The sequence below is a fragment of the Lissotriton helveticus genome, chromosome 12, assembly GCF_964261635.1.
Source record: "Lissotriton helveticus chromosome 12, aLisHel1.1, whole genome shotgun sequence".
NCBI classification, from domain to species: Eukaryota; Metazoa; Chordata; class Amphibia; order Caudata; family Salamandridae; genus Lissotriton; species Lissotriton helveticus.
The window spans coordinates 235279289-235305953 of NC_136073.1; the positions used below are offsets into that span (position 1 = coordinate 235279289).

The window sequence follows — 26665 nt, forward strand, 5'->3', positions numbered from 1 at the left end:
ACGGGAGCTGCAGAATGACTAGTTTGATTCGTACCCCTCTTCTGACTATCTGTTGGAACAGACTGTGCAACTAGTACTTTCATTTTCGTATCTTTCATACGTCTTCTTTCGTGTTCTTGCTCTTCCCTAATTCGGTTCTGGTGATACTGTAACATCTGTAGCATTTGGGACGGGGTATTAGCTTGCCATGTACTCTCGACCTTCAATACTCGATTTTTAACTTGTGGTAAAGAATTCTCAACTAGTTTGGTAACAAAAAGATGTGGATACGACTCACTACTCGTTTTCAAACCGCTATTTATAATGAAACATTTCTCAAATCTGGAATAAAAATCACTAGTGTCTTCGTCTTGTTTCTGTTTACAGGCTGAGATGGCATCCCAGTCTTCCTTTTTCGTGGCTAGTAATCTTGGCAAGACTTGTATTAATAGTTCGGGCAACTCTTTGGCTTTATCCCCAAGACCAGTACCTGGGACTCGTGTGTTATCTTTGTTCTCTAACGCGGTCCAATCTATCTTTTTCTCTCCCACCTCCCATTCTTTTTCTTTGAGTTTTTCATATATGCCCGCAGGCAACAGGACCTTTAACATTTTGATGATATCGGGATACGTGTATTCTCCCATACGGAGCATGTCTTTTAATTCACGGTGGAACCCTGCAGGATCTTTATCGTGACAGGGCACTAACTTTTTCATTTCTAGTAGTTCTATTTTCGTTATAGGGGTGTAAACAAATACTCGTTCGAGCTCACCCCCCGTTCCCTTAACAGGATGCACTTCTCGTAACGGATTCTGTCTATCTATGTAGAATGGGGGTGTAACAGAAACAAAATGCGGAGTCAGAAACGTTCTGTATTTGTGGCGTTGTTCTAAAATGACACTAATTAAATCCGTACCTAGACCTTTCCATCGGTTTAGTAGTAACTCGTTCAATACATTATATAAAGGACCTGGATCAGAATGCTGATCCTCATACAGTGTAATGAGGTGCTGGATCATGTACATACCCACCAGTCGCTGCTCGGCTGGGGGCAGCTTCAGAAACATTTGAGCCACTACTTCGTCTGAATACGTGGTAGAATCACTAGTCCATCGGACTGCTGATCAGGCGAGTTCTTGGTCATGCATGGTACTAAGCTCACTGTAACCTATTCGTAGTTTCAGAACTTTATCGGTAGCCTGGAATAATTGTTCAAGAGAACACTGTTCTGGTACGGGAGGAGGAAAAGCCTTCTTGTAGTCTAGGCATGTGTGTCTATCAGAAGGTCTCGTCCTACCTACATACGCTATTCTAGTGGGATTCTCGTTGTCTACATCTTCGTCTGAAGAGGCATTCTCTTTCTCTGCTATTATTCTTGCTTTCTCCCTCTCGTGTATGCCTATAATTTCTTTACGAATCTTTCTGTACATGGTTTCTATACTATTTTGTGTCTTGTGTTTTCCGTCTGCTATATTGTCACTCCATCTTATCAGGACTTTCATCTCTTCTGGATTCTTATCAGGACGATCCTGTTCTCTTATTAAACAATTTATTAGAAATTGCAAAATCATGCCTTGAGTCTCGACTTTCCTGTGTACCATAGCCTCATGAATACTTTCTGGTTTCTCCCCTGTTCGGATGAAATGATATATTCTGTCTAAATGTTCTTTCATATCTGATATGGTAATCAAAAAGTTTGCAACTCGCCGTAAACGTACGGAATACAATATCATGTGATCTTCGCCTGGCACTGGATCATATCTACAATCAGTAAGGTACTTTTTGAGGGCTTCGTACGTGGCCACTTTTGGCGTATGCTGTAACGCTGCATCTCTCAGCGTCAGGCGTTTTGTTTGAGGCGGGGTGATAGGAATACCTCCCCCTGCTCCTCCGGAACTAGAATCGTCCATTAATACTGAATGTGCGGCTGCTGGTAACGTGACTGGTAAAGTAGGAGTACGTAATGTGGGTTGGTCCTGGGGTACTGGCACATGGACAGGATTCCCGGGACCAACGGCTGGAGGCACAGTAATTACATTATTAACAGGGTGTTGGACCTGAACTGGCGGAGTAGGATAGGTATTAGCATATTCTGGGACAGTATCGTCTAAATAGGAAGAAAGAAAGATTTCAGCTGCGGTCGGTTTATGACGTAGCTTAGTCGGGACCAATGGTGGCGGTAAATTACAGAGTGTTTCCGGGGTCGCTTTAGGCAAACCCTCGGCGAGAAGAGGATACATACCTTTAATAAGGGCATTTCTCTGTCTGTCTGACTGTTCTGCTCTAACTCGTTCACCTTCTTCTAGTAATTCCCTTTCTTGGGCTTTTTCGGCGGATTCCCTACTTAATTCGGCTTTTCTGAATTCCTTTTCTGTTCTTTTATGCGATTCTTTACGCCATAATTCTATGGCATCTTTCTGGGATTGTCTGGCTTTCTTTTTCCATAATGCTTCTTCTACTCTCACGATGCACTCGGCATCCCATGTTCCTGAAACAGGCCATCTATATTTCTCTTCGAGATCTTTGGTGTAGTCCACCCATAAATCTAGATACAGTATGGCATCTAAGCCATGCTTATGATACATGAAATGTCCAGGACTGTCCCTGGGAGGGACAGGAACTGATTCTTCGAGTAACCCTTTTCTGGTTTTTATCTGACGTAACTTTGAGAACAGAGGCATATTTGAACCGTACTTGAACTTGAACACAATACACAATGAACACAGTAATGAATAGCAAAACAATCACTCATACCACGACATCAAAAAACACATTAATAACAGTTCGAACAGATACTACCTAATACATTGAAAACATAATACTTGAATTTCTCGAGAACAGACTTACTAGAATTACTGGATGCACTGCTAAAACAGTACAGAACATACCGGTCTCCTAAAGAGACACGTCATACCGTATCCACCTAGGTGAACACGTCGGACCGGATCTGTGTACCCAAACCCGTCGGACCGGGCACAAATTAATGAACCCGTCTAGATACGTCCCAGTAACGGTACTCACCGGGAAGCAAAACTGAAGGCCTCGGTCTGGACTGGACAGCTACGACGTCTGGTTACTGCTACGCACTACGCATGCGCCTCGGGCTTCGGGCTTCGGAAACAGGTGGGCCTCCGGATACCTCGGACCTTGCTCTCTCGGCTTGGGCTCTGGTCGGGACAATCCGCCTTCCTCACCGCCTCGTCTGGATGCCGGACCGCAGTCTCCGTCTCCTCCGTGGGCCTGAGGGAGACTTGAAGCAGAAATATCTGCACGTGCACAGTAGGGTTCCGTCACGGCTGTAGAAGGGTCAGGGGGCCTGCGTTACATCGCCGGCGCGTGGGGAAGGGGCTCGTCCCTATTCGGGCGCCATTATGTGGTAAATAAATAAATAATTACCGGTACTATTTTTCTATGCATTAACTGAAACAGATAGCTCAATAAATAAGAGGCAGAATCCGTGGTATCTGAGTCGAATGGGCTTTAATCAGATGGCTCGAGCCAATGGACCATCGGGTTCCATCACCTGCAAAGGTTCAGGAAGGGACAGACACAAGGAAAGGGAAATGGCAGCTGCAACGTCTCATTAACATTATACAGTATATATAGTAAAACAGTACAATTGCATTGAGTACAGTAGGCGTAACAAGTGACAAATGGAAGATAAGAACATATGGGCGTGAAAAGAAGGCGTGCACAGGGCGTGCAAGGAGACACGTGATGTAAACGTCACAGAAGTGTCATAAATGGGTGGATACATGGAGGGGGCTACCTGGGCAGCTGGAACCTTTAACTTACTGGTGCGCGCAAACGGGCCATGACGTGTAACTGGGGAGAGCTGGGGGCTCTGACTTCTGGCACTAGAAGAGGAGACTAAAGTCTGGGATGTCAGGACGACATGTACCTATAGCATATCTGATATCTTGTGTTTGGAGTACATGTTGATAGAATCTAAAAGTCATCATGGTAAAGGCTCCTTGACACTAAGGCTGGTGCATGCATATATTGCTTAGTGGATTGCGTGTGCTATGAATCTTCTATGGATACTAATTCAGTAATTCTCTTGCATGGAGACAGGAAGACTAGACTATAGATGAAGATGTTTATGCGGTTCGTTAGCTTAGGAATGTGAAGCCGGGGAGCTGAACTGATAACTAGAGGCATAACATATTCTTGGCAGACAGGCAGGCAGGCCAGGCCGGGCACCGCGCTGCTTGGCAGGAAGTAAGTGAAGGGTCAGGGATGCGGGCGGGGCTGCCTCTCTCCTCGGAGTGGTTCAGGAGACTTGAGGCTTGAATCTGGAGTCCGGGCCCTGTGAGGCCTAGAAACGGGTGTAACTCGATGATTTAACGTGCACAATGAAAAGACGTTGGCAACATAGGCCTAAAAGCCTAATTAACGTTGCTTTCACGAGGGACTGGATAACTGGCATACTAACGTTGGACACAACTATAGTTGCGTCTTTATTCAGTCAAGGGGGTAAATATGCATATTAATCATGCACATATAACATATGATGGGGAACACGTAGGGACACATGACAGGGCAAAATTCAATTTTCCTCAACATGTCAACCAGATCACCTCATCGGCCTTTTTTAAACTAAAACTTATTATGAAAATCCTACCCTTCCTCCCCGATACAGCTGGCAAAACTTTGGTTTCCTCCTTGGTATTATCCACCCTTGATTACTGTAATGCACTGTTCTTAAATGGACAAGAAAGAGTTTTGAATAAAATGCTAATTATTCAAAACTCCGCTGCTAGGTTACTGGGAAGACTTCCCAAATATCAATCTGCCTCGAACACCATCAGAGACTTACATTGGCTACCTATCAGAAATAGGATAAAATTCAAATCCCTTTGTATAGTCTATAAGGCCTTGCACAATTTGGGACCAGCTTTCCTTGCCCAAAATCTTATCCCCTACTGTCCTTCTAGAACTCTACGCTCCTCCAGTTTAAACGACCTTATGATTCCTCGCACCAAATTGGTCTCATGGGGTGACAGAAGATTCCTGGTGTCAGCCCCCAAGCTTTGGAACACTCTGCCCCACTCGATTAAAACAAGCCCTTCGCTATGGTCTTTTCGTAAACAACTCAAGACCTGGCTTTTTAATCAGTAAACCTTGATCTTCCCTCCTGGGTTAAATAATGCAGATACTTCAGCGCCAAGACGCCCATGGGCCATTGTTCGCGCTCTAGAAATGTTATTAATAAATAAATAAATAAATAAATAAATAAATAAAAGTAAAGTGTACCATACTGAGATTGCTACAATAGTTAATTGTGGATGCGTTAACAATTGATGCATGCACTGATGGCTGGTGGTGTGTGTGACTGCCTGTAGAAATTGTGCACTGATGGCTGGTGGTGTGTGTGCTTGGTAAAAGACTGCACTGCCGCCTGGAGGTGTGTGTGCCTGGTGGAAGGGTGCACTGACGGCTGGTGGGTGTGTGGCTGGTAAAAGCGTGCACAGATGGCTGATGGTGTGTGTGTTTGGTGAAAGCGTGCACTGACGGTTGCTGGTGAGTGCGCCTTGTAAAAGAATGCACTGACGGCTGGTGTTGTACGCCTGGTGGTGTTTGTGGTTCGTGAAAGCGTGCATTGATGGCTGGTGGTGTTTGGCCCTGGTGAAAGCGTGCACTGACGGCTGGTGATGTGTTGTTGTGTGTGTAGTGGTGAGTGTGTGGTGGTGAGTCTGTGGGGGTGAGTGTGTGGTAGTGAGTGTGTTACACCAATGTGGCGCACTGGTGCCACTGCACCTGCTCCACCAATGGTAGCTACGCCTACGCCACACTGGTACCACTGCACATGCTGCACCAATGATAGCTACGCCACACTGGTGCCACTGTACCTGCTGCACAATCATAGCTAAGTAACACTGATAACACTGCACCTGCTACACAACGCCATCTACCACACACGGGTGCCACAGCACCTGCTGCACAATGGTAGCTATGCCACACTGGTGCCACTGCACCTGCTGCATAAAGGTAGCTACGCCACACTGGTGGTACTACACCTGCTGCGCAATAATAGGTAAGTAACACTGATAACACCTCACCTGCTCCACGAATGGTAACTACACCACACACTGGTGCCACTGCACCTGCTGCACAATCATAGCTAAGCAACACTACCACTGCACCTGCTCCACCAATGGTAGCTACCACTCACCGGTCCCACTGCACATGCTGCACCAATGATAGCTATGCCACACTGGTGCCACTGCACCTGCTGCACAATCATAGCTAAGTAACACTGATAACACTACACCTGCTACACAACGCCATCTACCGCACACTGGTGCCACTGCACCTGCTGCACAATAATTGCTAAGCAACACTACCACTGCAACTGCTCCACCTATGGTAGCTACCACACACTGGTACCACTGCACCTGCTGCACTAAACTGGTACCACAGCACCTGCTCCACCAATGGTAGCTACGCCTACGCCACACTGGTAACACTGCACCTGCTCCACCAAATATACTTACACCACACCGGTACCACTGCACATGCTGCACCAATGATAGCTACGCCACACTGGTGCCACTGCACCTGCTGCACAATCATAGCTAAGTAACACTGATAACACTGCACCTGCTACACAACGCCATCTACCACACACTGGTGCCACTGCACCTGCTGCACAATCATAGCTAAGCAACACTACCACTGCACCTGCTCCACCAATGGTAGCTACCACTCACCGGTACCACTGCACATGCTGCACCAATGATAGCTATGCCACACTGGTGCCACTGCACCTGCTGCACAATCATAGCTAAGCAACACTACCACTGCACCTGCTCCACCAATGGTAGCTACCACTCACCGGTACCACTGCACATGCAGCACCAATGATAGCTACGCCACACTGGTGCCACTGCACCTGCTGCACAATCATAGCTAAGTAACACTGATAACACCTCACAAGCTCCACGAATGATAACTATGCCACACACTGGTGCCACTGCACCTGCTGCACAATCATAGCTAAGCAACACTACCACTGCACCTGCTCCACCAATGGTAGCTACCACTCACCGGTCCCACTGCACATGCTGCACCAATGATAGCTACGCCACACTGGTGCCACTGCACCTGCTGCACAATCATAGCTAAGTAACACTGATAACACTACACCTGCTACACAACACCATCTACCACACACTGGTGCCACTGCACCTGCTGCACAATAATAGCTAAGCAACACTACCACTGCAACTGCTCCACCTATGGTAGCTACCACACACTGGTACCACTGCACCTGCTGCACTAAACTGGTACCACAGCACCTGCTCCACCAATGGTAGCTACGCCTACGCCACACTGGTAACACTGCACCTGCTCCACCAAATATATTTACACCACACCGGTACCACTGCACATGCTGCACCAATGATAGCTACGCCACACTGGTGCCACTGCACCTGCTGCACAATCATAGCTAAGTAACACTGATAACACTGCACCTGCTACACAACGCCATCTACCACACACTGGTGCCACTGCACCTGCTGCACAATCCTAGCTAAGCAACACTACCACTGCACCTGCTCCACCAATGGTAGCTACCACTCACCGGTACCACTGCACATGCAGCACCAATGATAGCTACGCCACACTGGTGCCACTGCACCTGCTGCACAATCATAGCTAAGTAACACTGATAACACCTCACCTGCTCCACGAATGATAACTACGCCACACACTGGTGCCACTGCACCTGCTGCACAATCATAGCTAAGCAACACTACCACTGCACCTGCTCCACCAATGGTAGCTACCACTCACCGGTACCACTGCACATGCTGCACCAATGATAGCTACGCCACACTGGTGCCACTGCACCTGCTGCACAATCATAGCTAAGCAACACTACCACTGCAACTGCTCCACCTATGGTGCTATGCCACACTGGTGCCACTGCACCTACTGCGCAATGGTAGCTATGCCACACTGGTGGTACTACACCTGCTACGCAATCATAGCTAAGTAACACCGATAACACCTCACCTGCTCCACGAATGTTAACTACGCCACACACTGGTGCCACTGCACCTGCTGCACAATCATAGCTAAACAACACTACCACTGCACCTGCTCCACCAATGGTAGCTACCACTCACCGGTACCACTGCACATGCAGCACCAATGAAAGCTACGCCACACTGGTGCCACTGCACCTGCTGCACAATCATAGCTAAGTAACACTGATAACGCTACACCTGCTACACAACGCCATCTACCACACACTGGTGCCACTGCACCTGCTGCACAATCATAGCTAAACAACACTACCACTGCAACTGCTCCACCTATGGTGCTATGCCACACTGGTGCCACTGCACCTACTGCACAATGGTAGCTACGCCACACTGGTGGTACTACACCTGCTGCGCAATAATAGCTAAGTAACACTGATAACACCTCACCTGCTCCACGAATGGTAACTACGCCACACACTGGTGCCACTGCACCTGCTGCACATTCATAGCTAAGTAACACTGATAACACTGCACCTGCTACACAACACCATCTACCACACACTGGTGCCACTGCACCTGAGCTAAGCAACACTACCACTGCAACTGCTCCACCTATGGTAGCTACCACACACTGGTACCACTGCACCTGCTGCACTAATGATAGCTACACCACACTGGTGCCACTGCACCTGCTGCACAATGGTAGCTAACACACACTGGTACCACTGCACCTGCTGCACTAATAATAGCTACACCGCACTGGTGCCACTGCCCCTGCTCCACTAATGATAGCTACACCACACTGGTGCCACTGCACCTGCTGCACAACTGAAGCCACCGTCTATATAAACACAGCTGTAGTCAGTAAAGAAAACCAGATCTGCATGAAAAGAGGAAACGCGAGACACAGAACAAGCACGAACGCGCGCCACTCACTGCAGACTGGTGAACGCGCCCCGACCATCTGGATTCTATTACGGCGGCACCCTGACAGCTCCTAATTGAAATTTATAACACTCCCCTGCGCGCGTAACCACACAGAATATGGCGGAAGTGCCCAGAATGATTTACACATGGCCTATTGCGTGAAGGCTACTAGAAAGACAGCACAGCGAAGACGAATCACTATGCAGATGGCAAAAAAAAAAAAGGACTGAAAAAGCTCGCGCACTGAGGAATTTTTCCTGCACGATTCAAAAGCCCTTAACAAAAGGAGCTCGGAGCTCCGCCCTCCTGCTTACGCAGGCGTGACGTAGGCCGAGCCCTAAAAAACCTCTAATTTATCTGAACAGATCTTCTTTCCAGCTTTGAAGGCACCATTCTTTTTCATTATTTTTTTAGTGGTTCTTGAATTAAAAGTTACACAGCTCAGTAAGTAAGGTATAGAATATATCTTGTGTGTATATCTAGCGTACACATTAGCATAATCTTTGAACTAGTACATGTTGGTATACATGAAGACATTTACACAGCTTCCAAACATATCAAACAGGCTCTGGTTCTGTTATTATCAAGAACAACCAATCATTTGTGCTGGAGTGCAGTGATGTCTTCTATGTTCTCAGGGAAACTTAATGTTGACATGTGGAGGTAAACTGAGAAAGCAGGTGGGTAAACATCAATATGTTGTGAATTCACTACAGCAGGCTAGAGTTTTGGGAGACTGGGGGCCTCTATTCAACACAATTGAAAACCTATTACAACAGTGATGTGCCCTCGAAATGTAGATCCAGATTACATGCTCCATCTTGTTTTCAGATGAGAACTCCGCAGGCACCATCTTGTTTTCAGATGAGAACCCCGCAGACACCATCTCATTCTCAGATGTAGACTCCGCAGACACATCTTCTTGTTTTCAGATGAGAACCCCGCAGGCACCGTCTTGTTTTCAGATGTGGACCCCACAGGCACCGTCTTGTTCTCAGATGTGGACCCCACAGGCACCGTCTTGTTCTCAGATGTGGACCCCACAGGCACCGTCTTGTTCTCAGATGTGGACCCCACAGGCACCGTCTTGTTCTCAGATGTGGACCCCGCAGGCACCATCTTGTTCTCAGATGTGGACCCCGCAGGCACCATCTTGTTCTCAGATGTGGATCCTACAGGCTCAGTCTTGTTCTCAGATGTGGATCCTACAGGCTCAGTCTTGTTCTCAGATGTGGACCCCACAGGCACCGTCTTGTTGTCAGATGTGGACCCCGCAGGCACCGTCTTGTTCTCAGATGTGGACCCCGCAGGCACCATCTTGTTCTCAGATGTGGATCCTACAGGCCCAGTCTTCTTCTGAGATGTGGATCTTACGGGCTCAGTCTTGTTCTAAGATGTAGACCCCGCAGGCACCATCTTGTTCTCAGATGTGGATCCTACAGGCTCAGTCTTGTTCTCAGATGTGGACCCCACAGGCACCGTCTTGTTGTCAGATGTGGACCCCGCAGGCACCGTCTTGTTCTCAGATGTGGACCCCGCAGGCACCGTCTTGTTCTCAGATGTGGACCCCGCAGGCACCATCTTGTTCTCAGATGTGGATCCTACAGGCCCAGTCTTCTTCTGAGATGTGGATCTTACGGGCTCAGTCTTGTTCTAAGATGTAGACCCCGCAGGCACCATCTTGTTCTCAGATGTGGATCCTACAGGCTCAGTCTTGTTCTCAGATGTGGATCCTACAGGCCCAGTCTTGTTCTCAGATGTGGATCCTACAGGCTCAGTCTTGTTCTCAGATGTGGATCCTACAGGCCCAGTCTTGTTCTCAGATGTGGATCCTACAGGCCCAGTCTTGTTTTCAGATGTGGATCCTACAGGCTCAGTCTTGTTCTCGGATGAGGACCCCGCAGGCACCGTCTTGTTCTCAGATGTGGATCCTACAGGCTCAGTCTTGTTCTCTGATGTGGATCCTACAGGCTCAGTCTTGTTATCAGATGTGGATCCTACAGGCTCAGTCTTGTTCTCAGATGTGGATCCTACAGGCCCAGTCTTGTTTTCAGATGTGGATCCTACAGGCTCAGTCTTGTTCTCGGATGTGGACCCCGCAGGCACCGTCTTGTTCTCAGATGTGGATCCTACAGGCTCAGTCTTGTTCTCTGATGTGGATCCTACAGGCTCAGTCTAGTTCTCAGATGTAGACCCTGCAGGCACTATCTTGTTCTCAGACGTGGACTCTGCTGGGATCTTATCTTGCACATATTAACCCAGTATCAATCCAATGAAGCCTCCATTGGCACAGCCCTCCCAAACTTTAGGCGCACAACAAAATCGTACAATGGTGCTGCCAAGAATTCTGCCGGGCATTCAAAAGACTGTGGAAAAAGGCTGGCATGACTAAAGATACATTTGCCAGCATATTACAAGTGGTGACAAAGCCCGAAGAGGCTTAAGGCGACACCCGTGGCATGGGGCCACTTGGCAATAATGAAAGAGGACCAGGCAGCATGTATGTGCGCCAGGGCTTGGACTGTCTGTGACCCACGGAAACCATGAGCCTTTCAAGAACACAGCTACACTCGCCCTGAAGCACGCTTTACCTCATTTCATTAAGTTTCGGCATGCTATAAAACAACCATCATAAATCTGCAAGGCAAGACTTTTTGTTACTCACTCATTCCACACGTGCTATTAGTGGGGAGTATGCCAGGGTGACAACAGTGGAGAGGAGGTTGTACGAGTCAGGAAACAGGTTGGGATGTAAAATAATGGTGCAAAAACAGTCTGCACTTCAGACAGTGCACCGATAAAAGACGACACCAATCTGCCACGGTACTGACCCAGGGCCAGCTTTACCCCAAAGTGTGAACTGAAAGCACTTCATTCATCAACAATTACAGCAAAGTGCCCAGAGAGGAATGTTCTCACTTGCAACTTGTTTCACCTCCTGTTGCCTAGAGTGCAAGCGTTATACCCATGTATTTATTTACGTGTCTAGTTACCATGCCAACAGCTAGCATATATTAACAGTGTTTTTCTGAAGGTTTATGAGTGTGCCCCGTCCAGAGGTCTGGAGGTTTCCATGACATCTGAAAGTCATACACTTGTATCCCAGCAGGACCAACTCTACCTTTCAGCCTCTCCTTTGAAGACAGGAAGGTACAAGATCAGGAACATGGATTATAACTCTCTTTGAGTAAGGGCTGATTCCCCAACCAGGGCCAGACACGCGTCACACCATTTCCCATGTCCTTGTGAAGACACACAAAGCAAAAGCATGCTATCAAGGGACAAAACCAGCAATGCACCAGCACTAACTTACAGCAGAGGCTCCTCCGCCATGGCGGTGGAGCGTCGCCTCACATGCGGGCAGCCGAAAAAAAGAAAACAATAATAAATTCTTGTTTATTATCGTTTTATTTTTCCTCTCAATGCCGAGGCTTAGGGGGGGCGGGGCCAGGGTGGTGACAGGCTGGAGAGTCAGTGTTGTGCACCGCCTTCACTGAGCATGTCGGTTTGGCCGGCCAACTCAGGTTAGCCAAACCCAAATGCACAGTGAAGCCCTCTCCAACCTCAGCTGCATTGCTGGGTTGAGGAGGGCAGGCACATGCTCCCAGTATGTGTGGGAGCGCATACCATCGACACTCATCAGAGAAAAGGGCTTTTAGATTTCAGAGTAGTATCTGGGCGCTCAGCCTTCAGTAGACGTAATATGAGTACGGGCTCTAAAGTGTCTGTGGTGCAACTGGCGAGCGGAAAAAGTCCCTATAACCGCTCTGGAGCATGTAGAACATACAACAGTATATAATTCATAAATGCATTATGCACACACTTGAAATGTTTCTTTGCAGTTATGTCTAAATCATAAAGACAAATGTAAAATATGCCAAAGACAACAGTAGTAATCAAAATTCGTAAGTTCTTGTCGCTGTAATACTTGGAGTTTTTTTATTGGTTCCACAACCTGCTGACACGTGTTTCGTCGCGTTAGGAACAGTGTGTTCGCGACTCCTCAGGGCTGCGGTATGAGAGTAATCTTCCCGGGTCGCCGTTTGGAACACGGCGACCTGGGAAGATTACTCGAAGCTCACTCCTAACATACCAAAGCAAACGCCCCCACTGGAGGTTATCCGCCACCAGTCGGATGGTCAGCAACATATCCTGGGCTTACCACATAGAGACTCACCATAAGAGTGCGAACTCCACTCTGAATCGCCTCCGATACCGATTATCCTCACGGTATCATCACAGCGTGAATACCAAACGCAGAGCCTACATTAACACAAGGCAACCTCTTTACAAGAGATTCCTCTCAATTGGTCACGGGCCCCGCCGGGGCGGAATTATCACCGGTGGAGCGTCCTTTCCCTTTTTCGGTTCACATACCGCAGCCCTGAGGAGTCGCGAACACACTGTTCCTAACGCGACGAAACACGTGTCGGCAGGTTGTGGAACCAATAAAAAAAACTCCAAGTATTACAGCGACAAGATCTTACAAATTTTGATTACTACTGTTGTCTTTGGCGTATTTGAAATTTGTCTTTATGATTTAGACATAACTGCAAAGAAACATTTCAAGTGTGTGCATAAGGCATTTATGAATTATATACCATCGGCACTCAGGCCAATCATGCCGCTGCTTTCAGCAGCATGAAAGCATCACCAGGATTCGCCGGTATGCACTCAGGGAGTCTGTGCCTGGAGAATCGAGGAGGGCGATGCGGCGAGCAGGTAAGTGTTTTTTTATTTTTATTTGTCTCCTGCCCGTTTCCATTCCCCACCCCCTACTCGTCACTCTGTCAACTCGCCAGCCGCAACTGTCTAACTACCCAAGATGAATAAATATATCAAGCCAAACCCAAACAGCAAAACTGCAAGAACAGGTGGGATGCATGGGTTAATATCACCATCAAATACATTGCAATATGTGCTACAGCGCTGATGACAAATGCTAAACCACATAAAAAAATAAGGCTAGCCAACATCCACCCCACTCACAAACACATCCAAGATGAAACAGAGGTCACATTATTGGTCCTAAGTAAACAGGGACTGCAGATAAATAAATGTGAGATATAAATGATCTAGTACCAGTAACCCACTAAATAATATTTAACCCGTTTACCGCGGCGGAGATTCCGCCACGGTGCGGGCGTTCTAAATGGTGGGCGGGGCTGCGTCGGCCAACGGTTGTGCGCTGCACCTGGAAGGTAGAACTCGCGTCGGCCGTTGGCCGACAAGCACAGAACGGGTTAAAAAATAGTGGACAGAGCCTCAGTGATAAGTATTTTATGGGTTTAACATGTTCTGAACTGCAGTTAGAAACATTTAAGTCAATCGAGTATTTGATCACCTGCTGCACAGTTGACGACATTACGGGTTCACAATTCGACAGGTTATGAGTGCTCATTTTTGGATGGGAGTTGCAGTTTGTCAGGAGACCTGCAAACCTAAGCCCAGATACTCATAATAAACAATAGTAAACAAACAAAGTTCTTGCATGCCAATGTGGAGCAATGGTGCAGACCGACCAGCGGCAGCTCCTCCGCTATGGAATGCATGAGAGCAGCTTCAGGATTGGCCACAGGGGAGTCTGTGCCTACAGTGGAGCCACAAGAGGGGCAGAAGACAGAGGAAGCAGTGGGCTATAGGCCACATGCAAGTTCTTTTTTTTCCCCCGTTGTCATCTCCTGTCCACCCATCTCGCCACTCTCCTCTGACACCGGCCACTCCCGAGTACGACCTTGCTTCGAAGCTATATCAAGATAGTAGTCTCTGCAGCATAAAAAATATTATGGGTACAATACCTCACAAAGGTGCAGAAATAATGGCTCATGGGGCACTCCTGTATGCAGAAGAACCAGAGTTATTATACAGTCAACAACAGTGGTTCCTTCAGAATTATTCAATACGCATTTTCATATATAGCGCTATATAAATACAAACCTTTTTCCTCCTCTATCCTTCTGCTATCATTCCAAATAATTGACTAACCTATCCACCACTTAAAATGTACTTGCATGTTTTACTATACTAATTTAACACGAATACTCCATGGGTTCCGGAGTAGCGTGCTACTCGCCGAAAAAGCGCTTTGGCGCCTCGTCAGGGGTAGTAAGCGCCATATAAATGCACTTACAATACAATATATTGCTGCAGATAATTGAATGTATTAACAAATAATTATAGTTGTAAGTACAACTCAGCCCTACTTATATGCACACAAAATGACAATTTATGTTGGAGTCAAGTAAATATTTAGGACTCAAAAGGGCTAAGACGGCGCTCCAAATTAAAGTGAGATGGTGCAGGGCCAGTGAGTTGCAAAGAACTGGCTATTGATAATATGTCAATAAGTCTTCACAGCAATACTTTTGGCTGCAGTATCAAATATTGATCAGGACACAGTTCTCAATTAACTCAATTGTCTCTCAACAGTATTAATTTAGTAAATGCAGTCCAATATAGAAATTAAAGTCAGCATTTCGACCCGGGAGCCAATACTCTGAGACTGGGTCTTTTTCAGGACAAAGTTTGGCCCTAAGGGAAAAAATGCAGCCAAAACAGAGGAATGGAAGAAACAGTTGGGTTTCACTACATCCCAACTTAGTGGCAAAGATGGGTTCAAAAGACAGACTAAAGGCTTGTGCACTGCCACAGCAAAAATACAGGGTCTGATGACGGCCCCACGAACGTGAACGTACTTATTGATGACATAAACTACTTTGTATTACTCTTACAAACACTTTTGGCAAGATGGCGCAATGCATTACGCACTTGCTGCCGACATCTGGTGTGACCTGCAGAACTAAATCACAGCAAGGCTAAATCATCAATTCATCCTTCACAGGTGCGTACATGTAGGCTGGTTCATAGTAACATCTTTTATTTTAAGCGCTCAAATGGCAAGAATACATGCAGGCATAGAAACTAATTATTTGTATTTGTTTCTCAACAGCGGCAGAAGAGCGTCCCCCTCCCCAAAAAGGCAGGAAAGAAAAATTAAAACACTTGTTTTATTTTTCGTTGCCTGCTTAGTCTTGGGGGCGGGGCCTGGTGGTGACAGACACTGAGGGGAGTGGTAGTGCACTCCCATCATTGTGCATGATGGTTTGGCTGGCCGCCTCATGCTAGCCAAACCATCATGCACAGTGAAAGCACTCTCCAACCCAGCAACACAGCTGGGTTGGACATAGCAGGCACAGACTCACAGTCTGTCCTGGAGAGCAAATTAAGGGTGCTCAGGCCAATCCTGAAGCTGCTTTCATGTGCGAGAATAGCTTCAGGATTGGCCGCAGGGCTTTCTGGGAGCCTGTGCCTTCCTGAAGAGGTTAAGAGGAGCAGAAGAGCTTGGTGGGGCTGGCTAGAGAGAAGTTATTTTTTTTAATACCCCTGCGTCCCCTAGTGTCCCTACCCCACAGCTTTCCAAACTGTGTGGCGCAACACATTACTGTGTCGTGCCCCAACCGTATTTGTGTCGCGCGATGAGTTGACTTCTGCCGGGAATCGGCAGAGTCGAGCTGCAGGCAGCTCGACTCTGCCGAGCACTTCACATGTCTTTAAAGACCTTGTGCATGTTAATAGGATCTATTAACATGCACAAGGTCTTTAAAGACATGTGAAGTGCTCGGGTGCAGCTGTGAGCCATGAATAAAAAAAAATCATGAAGAAAATAAAAAACAAAAATAAGCAGTTATGAATAGAAGACATTCACAAGGGACTGTTTCCACACAAGTGCAGCAAAACACTAAATGTCAACACAAATCAAAAAGAGACAGTAAGACAATACCAGAGGTTAAAGTCTCTCAGGTAAAAACAAAAACGCCCACTGTATGGAAAAGTCGGACTTCGAGCAGACCCAAGCTGCCAGCTTCATTCTAGGGTCAGCTTAACAGAAGAGTTTTCACCAAGGCCGGAGCTCAACTCCTTGCCCGCACAACCTTGATTTCCCCAAACCTACATTTAAAATAAAGTGAAACGTCACTCTCAGCAGAGGGCAGAAACCCTTTGATTCTAAGAAAGCAATTACGTTAATAAATAATGGTAGAAAACATCCTTTACGCTTTACCATGCAGCTTTTGCCAAACTTTTTTTGTTGAGCAAACTAGAGCCAAAGGTATCAGAGCGCTTTACATGAGCACCAGTTGTGTTACAGACGGACACTTGCATTTTTTGCCTTGTGTTTGTGTGTGTGGGGTTGTGTGGGGGGGTTGTGTGTGTGTGTGTGTGGGGGGGGGGGGGGTTGTGTGTGTGGGGGGGTTGTGTGTGTGTGGGGGGGTTGTGTGTGCGGGGGGATTGTGTGTGGGGTGTGCGTGTGAGGGGGTGTGTTGTGTGGGGTGGGTTGTGTGGGTGTAGGGGTGTGTGTGGGGTGTGTGTGGGGGTGTGTATGAGGTGTGTGGGGGGTTGTGTGTGTGGGGGGGGGTTGTGTGGGGTGTGTGTGTGTGGGGTGGGTTGTGTGGGGTGGGTTGTGTGGGGTGGGTGTGGGGGTTGTGTGGGTGTGGTGTGGGGGGTGTAGGGGTGTGTGTGGGGGTGTGGGGGTGTGTGTGGGGGTTGTGTGGGGTGTGTGTGTGTGGGGGGGTTGTGTGGGGTGGTGTGTGTGGGGTTGTGTGTGGGTGTGTGTGGGGTGGGGTATGTGTGTGTGGGGTGTGGGGCCTGAACCCACCATAGGTGGGTTGGGCTCGCTCGCTGCGCTTCCTTGCGTTACCGTGTCCCTGAAATTTTTTTCACAAAAAGGTGGGTCACCAACATGAAAAGTTTGGAAAGCTGTGCCCTACCCCCTTACCTCCTGACCACCCCTGCTCCTGAAAAACTGTCCACTCCTGTTTGTTAAGAAGGGTTATGTCTGGTTTCAAGAGCTTAAACATATCTGAGACAATGACATACAATACTCTGCAAGAGAAAAACACTGCGTGTATTGTATACAACAACAGGATATTCTTATGTAGTCATCTAAGGTCTTACTTCTAGGTGATAAGTTAAACTGTAATGAAGAGTTACAAATATGAAGGCTATTTCCCCTTTCTCTTATGCATACTATTTTTATGGACTGTAACAAATGTATTTTGGTATAATTATCAAAGACATGTATGAATGTGATAAGAAAGATTCCATACCTCTGCTGGGCAGACCCTCACATCCCTTTCCCCAGTGGTGGGCGGGGTGGTGCAAAGGTTGGATTGAAACATAGTTTCAAGACTACAGAATTAGAAGAAATCTGCTTATGCATATTTGTCTCCCAATTTTTTATCTACATAGAAAACTTGTTTTCATGAGTAGAAATCTCTCTCCTACGCCTTTTGAGTATATGGGGGTGCGTTTATATTTTACTCCAAACGCACACCTACTCTAGACTTTTCTAAATTACTATACACTTGGGGGGGGGGGGCAATACAGGGGAGTTGCTTGTGAATATTCACAAAGTTGCAACAGCTTTGACAGCATTGTCAATATTACCAGTGGTCACCCCTGGGCATCCTTTATGAACCTCAGTTTCCACATTTCTTCTTTAACCCCTCCCGTGCTCGTGACTGAGCGGTTCCGTCATGGCCCGCTCGGCGCGTCTGCGTGGCGCGTCCTATTGAGCGGGCGGGGCAGTGACGGAACCGCTCCGTCACAAGCACAGCCCACCCGAGGCTCGTGACGGAGCGATTCCGTCACGAGCATGTGAGCGCCGCGCGGCCCCCCTCCTCCCTAGCGCTGCAGCGGAATTGCCGCCGCAGCGAAGGGGTTAAATTTACGACTGTGGATATGATACCCTTATTGTCTGAATCAGTCACATTAAGGCTTAGTTGACATTTTTGCACATCAAACTTTAGTAGATAAACATTTCTGGGAATCAGCCCGTCAGTCGAGTCTTGAGGTATTGCAGCAAGTACCACAATGGGAAGGCTGAATGCGCCCTATGAGGTGAACCTGCCCGAACATGCTATTCATCCAAGTACATCAGACACAGATCCTGGTACACCCAGACGCAAGCGCTCCAGTCACGATGTGCACCGTTTGCTGTGACCGACTATTTTCTGAACTCTGGTGTTGTTTATTTGAACCTCTGTGCCTTTACAGTGCCTCAAGGCTCTTTAAATCAGCAGAATAAGACATTATACCACTATATACAAAACTTCTTCTCCAAACACATCAAACATACCTTTACTGCGCAAATCTTGTTTTGTCTTTTTATACTGCACATTCAAGGAGAAACAAGCATTAGCAAAGCCAGGAGGTCTGGCTTTAGTGAGAAAATGCATGTAAACACAGACATCCGCAAATGCTGTTTACATGCGTGTACACACAAATTAAGTTTTTTTCACATTAAAGCATGCCATATTGGCTTTGCTAGTGCTGGTAAGAAAAATACAAATAAAGATTGCTTGAAGTATAAAATGCATATAGTAAATAATAAATGAATGGGATATACAGAGTGACAACTGAGTGTGCTTTTCAGATGTGAAATGGTCCCTTGTGCATTCCATTTGAAACACTTCATAATAGGTGGAAAGACACACCAAATAGCCAACAGCATGATGTGAATGAGCACCACTTCTCTGGGTTGAGCCAATGCCCACTCTATATCAGTGCTTAATTTGAGCCAATGGTTTCCGTTGCTCGGCACCAGCACCTAATTGCCAGCACTGGGGATTATGACAGTCTGCCACATGGTGGCGCTTTCTGGCTAATTTAGGTATGAGCACAACATCCGTTTTTTAGTTCAATTTACATTTACAATGACTAATACCTGCCTCCAAGCCATCCTTATAGCTTTGGGGGCCTGGAATAGTATGAATTGTTACACTTGTAAGAGTGTGATGGTTAGTAGCTGTGTTTGGAGTGTCATTGGCAGCTGGTAGGGGCAATGTGTGATGCAAGCTGCAATGGCCTCACGACGAGAGCCCAGGCACTCGTTGTTTTGCAAATTAAGCATTGCTCTACATAGATTTTAAAGAATCGGTAACAGAATTTGCAGGCGGCTTTGCTGCCAAGCCAGACCTGTAGCAGAAAGACGCCTGAGCTTCCCCCAAAAGGGTAACGAGATATCTGCAATATTATCAATGCAGGGATCCCGAAGAAACTAATTCATGGGTTCCAAAAAGCAAAGACGGGCCGCCAAAATGTGACCAAACCTTCTCAAACATAATGAGAACATCGAGCAGCAATGAAAGGGCTTCACTGGCTTCTATTGGAGGCCAAGGTTAAAGTTTGATACCCTCTACACTGTCCACAAAGCATGTTAGGGAAAAGTCTAGACATTTACGATGTATACAACAACCATTGAACCTTAGTTCTACAATCGTGCACCACTTCACCAAACGATCAATCAAGAGTCACCAACCAGGGCCGGACTGGCCATTCCGTCACTCTGGAATAACCCCGTTGGGCTGCAGGGTAGAGGGCTGCTGTCCGAGTAGGATTGGCTGCCGGGTCACAACAATTAAAGCCTGCGTGGTGTTTTTCGAGCCACAGCCACTTGTAGTTTGGGGCTGGTTTAAACATTTTGCCAGGTCTCATTTAGCTTTCTTGTCTGGACCATTTACCACAGGGTTACAAACACAGTGCTTCGAAAGACCTATCCCACTAACGTGAGGCATTACAGCCAGGGCCGGCTTTAGCGCTGGTGTCGCCCGGTGTGACAATCATTTTTGGCACCCCCCCAATGACCTCCTTCTCGGATTCGCTCACTAACACCGAGCAAAAGTGCCCCTCATCTCTCCAATGATAGGGTATTGCTAAACACAGGGCACCCCTTGAGGTCAACGCCCCCCTCCATAGGTCAGTGCCAAGGGTGGCCGCACTGCCCTAAAGCTGGCCCTAATTACAGCACATATTGTACCTGCCTGGGTCTCTTCTGGGCAAGAAAATATCATCAATGGTCCCCATGCACAGGCTGAAAACTCCCTACTGTTAGTGTCTGTGATTTTACTGTACTTCAGAAGACATCTTTAAAATATATATATCACACATACATATACACACACACACACACACACACACAAGGCCAATAGGTGGGGCTTTAGCAAGGATGCTGTGCCTGGTTTTATTTTATTGTGCAAATAGAAGCACAAAATGGCAAAATATAAAAATAAAGAGGTGGCCTAGCAACCTTGAAGTGTACTCCTTTCAGGCTACACATTGCAAGGAGGGGCGAAAGTGGGCTGGCCCACTACCCAGTGTTGTATGCTGTGGTTGGTGGAATCAATGTGTGAATGACATCTGAACAGGTCAATGAATGAACAAGGCTAACAGACAGCCCCTAAATCGATGTCAATATGTACGTATGCTTATTAAAAAAAATTGGGAAACAGGGCAGTTAAATCTGTATCTAGAAGGCTAGACCTTAAATAACGATTCAATGGCCAGCTGTAAAAGCCTCTGTACGTCCTAAAACTATTTCCATGCCACCAAAGATGCCCTAGTAACAGTGCTTAATTTGAACCGGTGGTTACCGGTGCTCAGTACCAGCACTTAATTGTCAACACCGGCACTTGTGACAGTCTGCCATAAAGTGGCACCGTCTGGCTAAGTTAGAGATGACCACAACAGCACTTAATTATTAATTCCATGTACACTAAAAATGACTAATACCTGCAGCGGATCTCATTCTTTTAGCTTTTGGGGGTCTGGAATAGTCCGAATTGTCACACTTGTAGGAGTGTGATGGTTAGTAGTTGTGTTGTTACTATCATTGGCAGCGCTGCCAGGGGCAATGTGTGGTGGTAGCTGCCGTGGCCTCCGGACGAGGTCCCTGGCACTTTTTTTTTTTTTTTTTACAAATTAATCACTGCCTAGCAATTACCATTAAACAACATTTAAAATCAGAATTCACCAAGAAGCAAGCCTAGAACAAGAAACTAAAATACATATGAGAAGCAGAAACCTACTGAGAGAATGGTATGTATGTGGGAAATTAAACCAGACACGTGACAACTATAGGCCTTTGAGTCAAACCGTCTGTCTCCCCTCTTCCCCCACACACCATCCTCCTGTCTACCACACTCAGATCTGCAGATTAGAGCGGGCAACACTCTGGATACAAACAATACAATGTAGCAAAAGAAGAAGTCTGTGAAACACAAAGCAACTCATAATACACGAATTCACCTAGTTCAGCTGCAGGAAGAAAGATGTGGAAGACACACTGCTTCAGAAAAACCACTGACATGGGGTACAAATTAACGAATAAACAAGAAATGCCCAATGGGCGCATAGGCACTGACCGAGACAACTTAAACAGATGGGTATTAAATGTCACTGAAAACGAGGTTATTAATTGCACAGATTAAATCGCTTTAAATGCTGAGTGATGCATTGTCTACCAGAAAGAGGGGCTTCCCCTTTCTGAGGGGAGGCAGGAGAAATGAGAGACATGATGTCTGAATGGTAAACAAACACCGACGTATACGGATGAACCAGCTCACTGGGTCACTGCATAACTTGCACAATGTCAATATTTGAACCCCCTTCTGAAAACTCAGCCTCGCATCTTGGTAAGAGAGAGGCCCATGAATGTCTTAAATTGCCCCTTAGATTATCACCGGACATGTGGTACTTATAGTTTCGCTTTTCCGGATACAAACCTAGGACTGCAAATCCCAGAATGCCAAAAAAGACCAAGCCAGTAAGAGCAACTCACGCCTGACAAATATAGGCCTTTGAGACAAACTACTGCCTTAACAGTTTAGTTGCCTTGCTTCAAACTGATCAAAGTGCCTAGACGCATCGGAAGTGCTACCGTGTGCTACGCACGTGCAGCTTTTATTGGGCACAGGTGGCTGCAGGAACAGAATTCCGAGCGCCCCCTGGGGCTGCTCACCCTCCCCTGAACCTGCAGACACAGACTCTGTGACCTCAGACCTATGGGCGCGAGCCTGTTGCTGCAGAGCCGGGCTCCGGCTCCCTTTAAGGTCCGGGTGGCTCTCTCCGCGGGTAATTGCGTTAATTACCTACTGATTACATTCAAGTCTCCCACAGCCAAGGAACAGAGCGGACAAGACCAAGCATGTGTGCGAAGGGGTGATTAAGGGTGCCTCGGGGCGCACCCGAGGCACGACCCGCCCTCACATACATTCATACGCCTCACACACACACTGGGACAGAAATTATGCCCTGGCACTAAATAAAAGTGTCCCTCGTTCGCATATCAGGGCAGTTTTGAACTTGTAAAGACACGCTGTGTAGATAGTTTGCAGGGGAGGAGTCTCCCAGCATGCATATGTATGTATGACAGCTCCATCGTGTGACAGCAGCAGGGCTCGAGGGTGTTAAAAGGTGTTATTACAACCCAAATGAATGGCACTCCTCGTGTTGACTAATGCAGGATAAAAGGCCGAGCTAGCCCCGTGCATTTAAACCAGAGACCTCAATGTCCCACCCGCAACTGCAGTAAGGATGCTAGCCCACTGAGCTACCTTGTAGTCTTCAAGTCACCCCTCTGCTCCCGTTAACGCCCTGGTGTAAGACCAGTGCTTCAAACTGAACTGAAATGTAAGTACACACCAGCCTGGTACTGCGAGGTGCCTGCACTCTCCCTTTAAAGTATCGCGACCCTGCTGAGAAGTGCTGGTGCTCCATTTAGACACTCAGGCTCCCTAGGGGGTGTCGGTTTTGACACAACAAGGCTACAAACCCAGACTAGGCTCACTGCTATAGAACCCTTCTTGAATCCCATCTCCACCCTTTCTTTCCTATTCTCTCTCTTTCTATCATCCTTTGCCTCATTTCCCAGCAAGTCAATGTAGAGGGGTTTAGATAAACATGTAAACCAAAGTACCTGTAATTACTGCAACACAAACGATGTTTGGCTAGAACCTCGTAACAGAAATGCTAATGTACTTGTTTATAAAAAATTAAAAAATACTTTGAAATTTAAAAAAAAAAAGAAATTAAAGAAGTAGAGTACACTTAACCACCATGTGTGATCCTGTGCACAACACTTTATCTCACCGGTCCTCACGTCTCTTTCATCAGTGAGCTAACAATGCCACCAGTAGGCGCTACAAAAATAATCCAAACGGGCACCTGTACACTAGGTGTTGGGATACGGTAAAGCAAACCACAGACAGTAAAAGTTGGAAGGAAAGTTGTCTCTTACCTGCCAGAAGGGAGAGGGGCAGCAGCAGCCAGTACAGAACCCCACACAAGACCCGCAGCTCCATGGCCGGGTTCCCTGCGCTGGGGGTGCGGGGTCACCCCTGGGAAGGCGATCAGGCTCTGGGCATCACCGCCCAATCTCTGCCCGCGGGGTGAGCAGGTGACTACGAGGTCGGTCGTTCAGAGCTCCCACATAAATCCACTCGGTCCAGGGTCCGACTGAAAGCGCCCCGGAGAAGGGCCCGTGCCGTGCCCGCAGGGCAGTCCCAAAGGAGCGGGGGCTTTGATGCACAGCCTGGGCAGGAAGTGGGTGGCAGCGCGGGGTGCCCGCGGGAGCTGCGATATCTTGAAAACTTCCCGCTGGTTCTGTAGCCGGGCGCCGCACTCCGCGATCAGTGGAAAATCCGCCTCATGTGGAGGAGGGGGCGGGGGGCTGCTGCTGCTTCCAGACCTGCAGAAAGGGAGAGCAGAGGAGAGTGACGGGGGTGGAGCAGGGCAACGACTGCTGATGCCCAGGTCTGCCACACATGCTCTGCCAGCTGCCTGTGACGGATGTATACCTTGTGCATGTGTCAGCTCTGCCCCTGGATGTCTCGCGTCGGGCCCAACCCAAAACTTGAGGAAAGTACCTTTGTTCGCAAACTCTCCCCAGAGAACTCCAGTTTCCCAGGTCCACGTGAGAGTGACTCATAAATGTAAGTTATTTTGTATTTGCACTCTGGAATTTGCAGTCCTGCAGAGCCCATTGCAGAATCAGGACTACAAGTCCCATAATGCAAAGAAGGCACTGAAACATTCACCGCCCTGTGAGAGACTGGAGAATTCCCCGTTCTGTAGCCGCTCTTCCTATTCTCTAAGCCTCTCTCCTCGCCCCCTATCCCCTTTATATTGACCTCGTGGCCCGTTTACTAGGGAATGGACCCCCCCCCCCCCAACACACACACACACACACACACACACTTCCACTCCTGCGCTGAGAACCCAGGAATACCAGAATACATGATCCGGACCGCCTGTCACTGAAGATACAAGTAACTGCCAAGTGTAGTCCGTTACCAGAAAAGTGCATTCTGGAACTTGTAGTACTGTTTCCCCTCAACTAGGCTAAAGTTCACAAGAAGGAGGGTGGGTGGAACATGCCGTACCCGGTGACACGGAGTCATCCTGTAATGTCACCAGAGCCTCTCTGCAGTCTGGGACCACCTGCTGTCTCAGCCTCCTACCTCAGCTGACCTCACGTGACACTTAACCTACAAAAAGGCGCGTGCACGCCGGGACTAGAGGTCCCTTCTTATCTATAGGCACGTGCTTCCGGGCACACCAGACCCCTCGGTTATAACAAACAAAATACAGGGCAGGTCTGCGGGGTTATCGACGTCACCACATGGCAGGGAGATAACCGTGCCCCTGCAAGCCAGGCAGCCTGGAGGGGGCACCAACAGTACGACCTGGGGAGGAGGGGCACCTCGCTGCAGAAAAGACAAGCTAGGGTGAGTGGCACCCACCTCATTCCAGGACAGGCAGGGTCACCTCACTGCAGGGTTTATTTATTTATGTATTTATTTGATGCACTTTTATATAAAGCGCGGACTTTACCCGAAGGTGTCAGAGCACTGTAAAATAGAACCAGTTACGTTACATGAGAGAAATGTTACAAAAATGGAACGTACAAAAACAGCAGGACACAGAATCAAAACACAGCAGGCAAAAGGGACACAATATCAAACACAGCAAGGACGAAATGTACAAAGAAATAAATAAATATAACACATTCACAATGTACCCACCCATGCCACAGCAGCTGGCACCCATTTACAGCATAGACTGGGAGAGAGGGTGCAGACATGTGGTCGACGGGCACAGAGTTATGCCAATTAATACTTGCCCTGTAAGGCATGGGTTAGGAAACACCCTCGTTCCCTCCCACCGAGCACAATACTAGGATCAGCACATAGGCGCATCTGCCTACATGTGGCGGACATGTGCACCCTTCTTCGCCCCGCCCCCTCCCTGCGGTTCAGTTCTTGGCACACACACCACGTCAGGGTGAGTCTGTCTGTGCATAGGAGAAAGCCTCCCCCGCCCCCACCCAACGAACCCAAACACTCTCGTATCCCATAACTACTTACCTCCTCCTTCCTGTCTGTAGCCGTGCCATGCCCCGGGCTCCTACCTCCGGAGTTCGAGGTGCCCGGGGCTCCTCGCCACATGTCTGAAACTGATCTTTACTCTCCGGGGTGCAGGGCGGTCACATGCCCTGCTGACCTCATACAGAGGCGGGAAGGGGGGTCTCCTTGAACTACTGCGCGAGTTCTCTTCTAGATTGCGGAGTTGGAGGTCGAGTGTAGCGCCTAGAAGCTGGCTGCGCGGTTGGCTCCCCGGTGGCACAGCTGGCACATTCCCCGAACTTCTGTCTGTGTGCACGCGTTCTCTGGCCGGGCCAACTACGTCAAAGTTGCACTTTGCAGAAAACATTCAGCAGCCACTGCTTTTCTGTGCGTGGGGGAGAGCTGCATTCCAACGGCAGCAGCGCCACTTAGCGATGAGTTGGGAAAAACACGCCCCTCGAGGCCTAGTGATATTAGAGCTCTGCAAAAACATCAGCAGAACCACATCACTTTTTTTTTTTGCTAGAGCAGCAGTGCCATCTAGCGACAGACACGATAATGGCTCCTCACGTCACAGAGAAATTG

General features: G+C 47.8%; 1 protein-coding gene across 4 annotated transcripts in view; it reads right to left on the reverse strand.

Moving 5' to 3' along the window:
• The window catches only part of PIEZO1 (piezo type mechanosensitive ion channel component 1 (Er blood group)), an 859941-nt gene extending 833521 nt beyond the window's left edge, over positions 1 to 26420 (reverse strand). For all 4 annotated transcript variants that reach the window (XM_078670084.1, XM_078670083.1, XM_078670082.1 and 1 more), the window contains exons 1-2: positions 26102 to 26420; positions 23974 to 24423 (exon numbers count right to left, since the gene is read on the reverse strand). In XM_078670084.1, coding sequence (XP_078526210.1) covers positions 23974 to 24037 — 64 coding nt within the window. In that variant the 5' untranslated portion in view covers positions 24038 to 24423; positions 26102 to 26420. The remainder of the gene's footprint in view (positions 1 to 23973; positions 24424 to 26101) is intronic.
• Between the last annotated feature and the right edge of the window lie 245 nt (positions 26421 to 26665).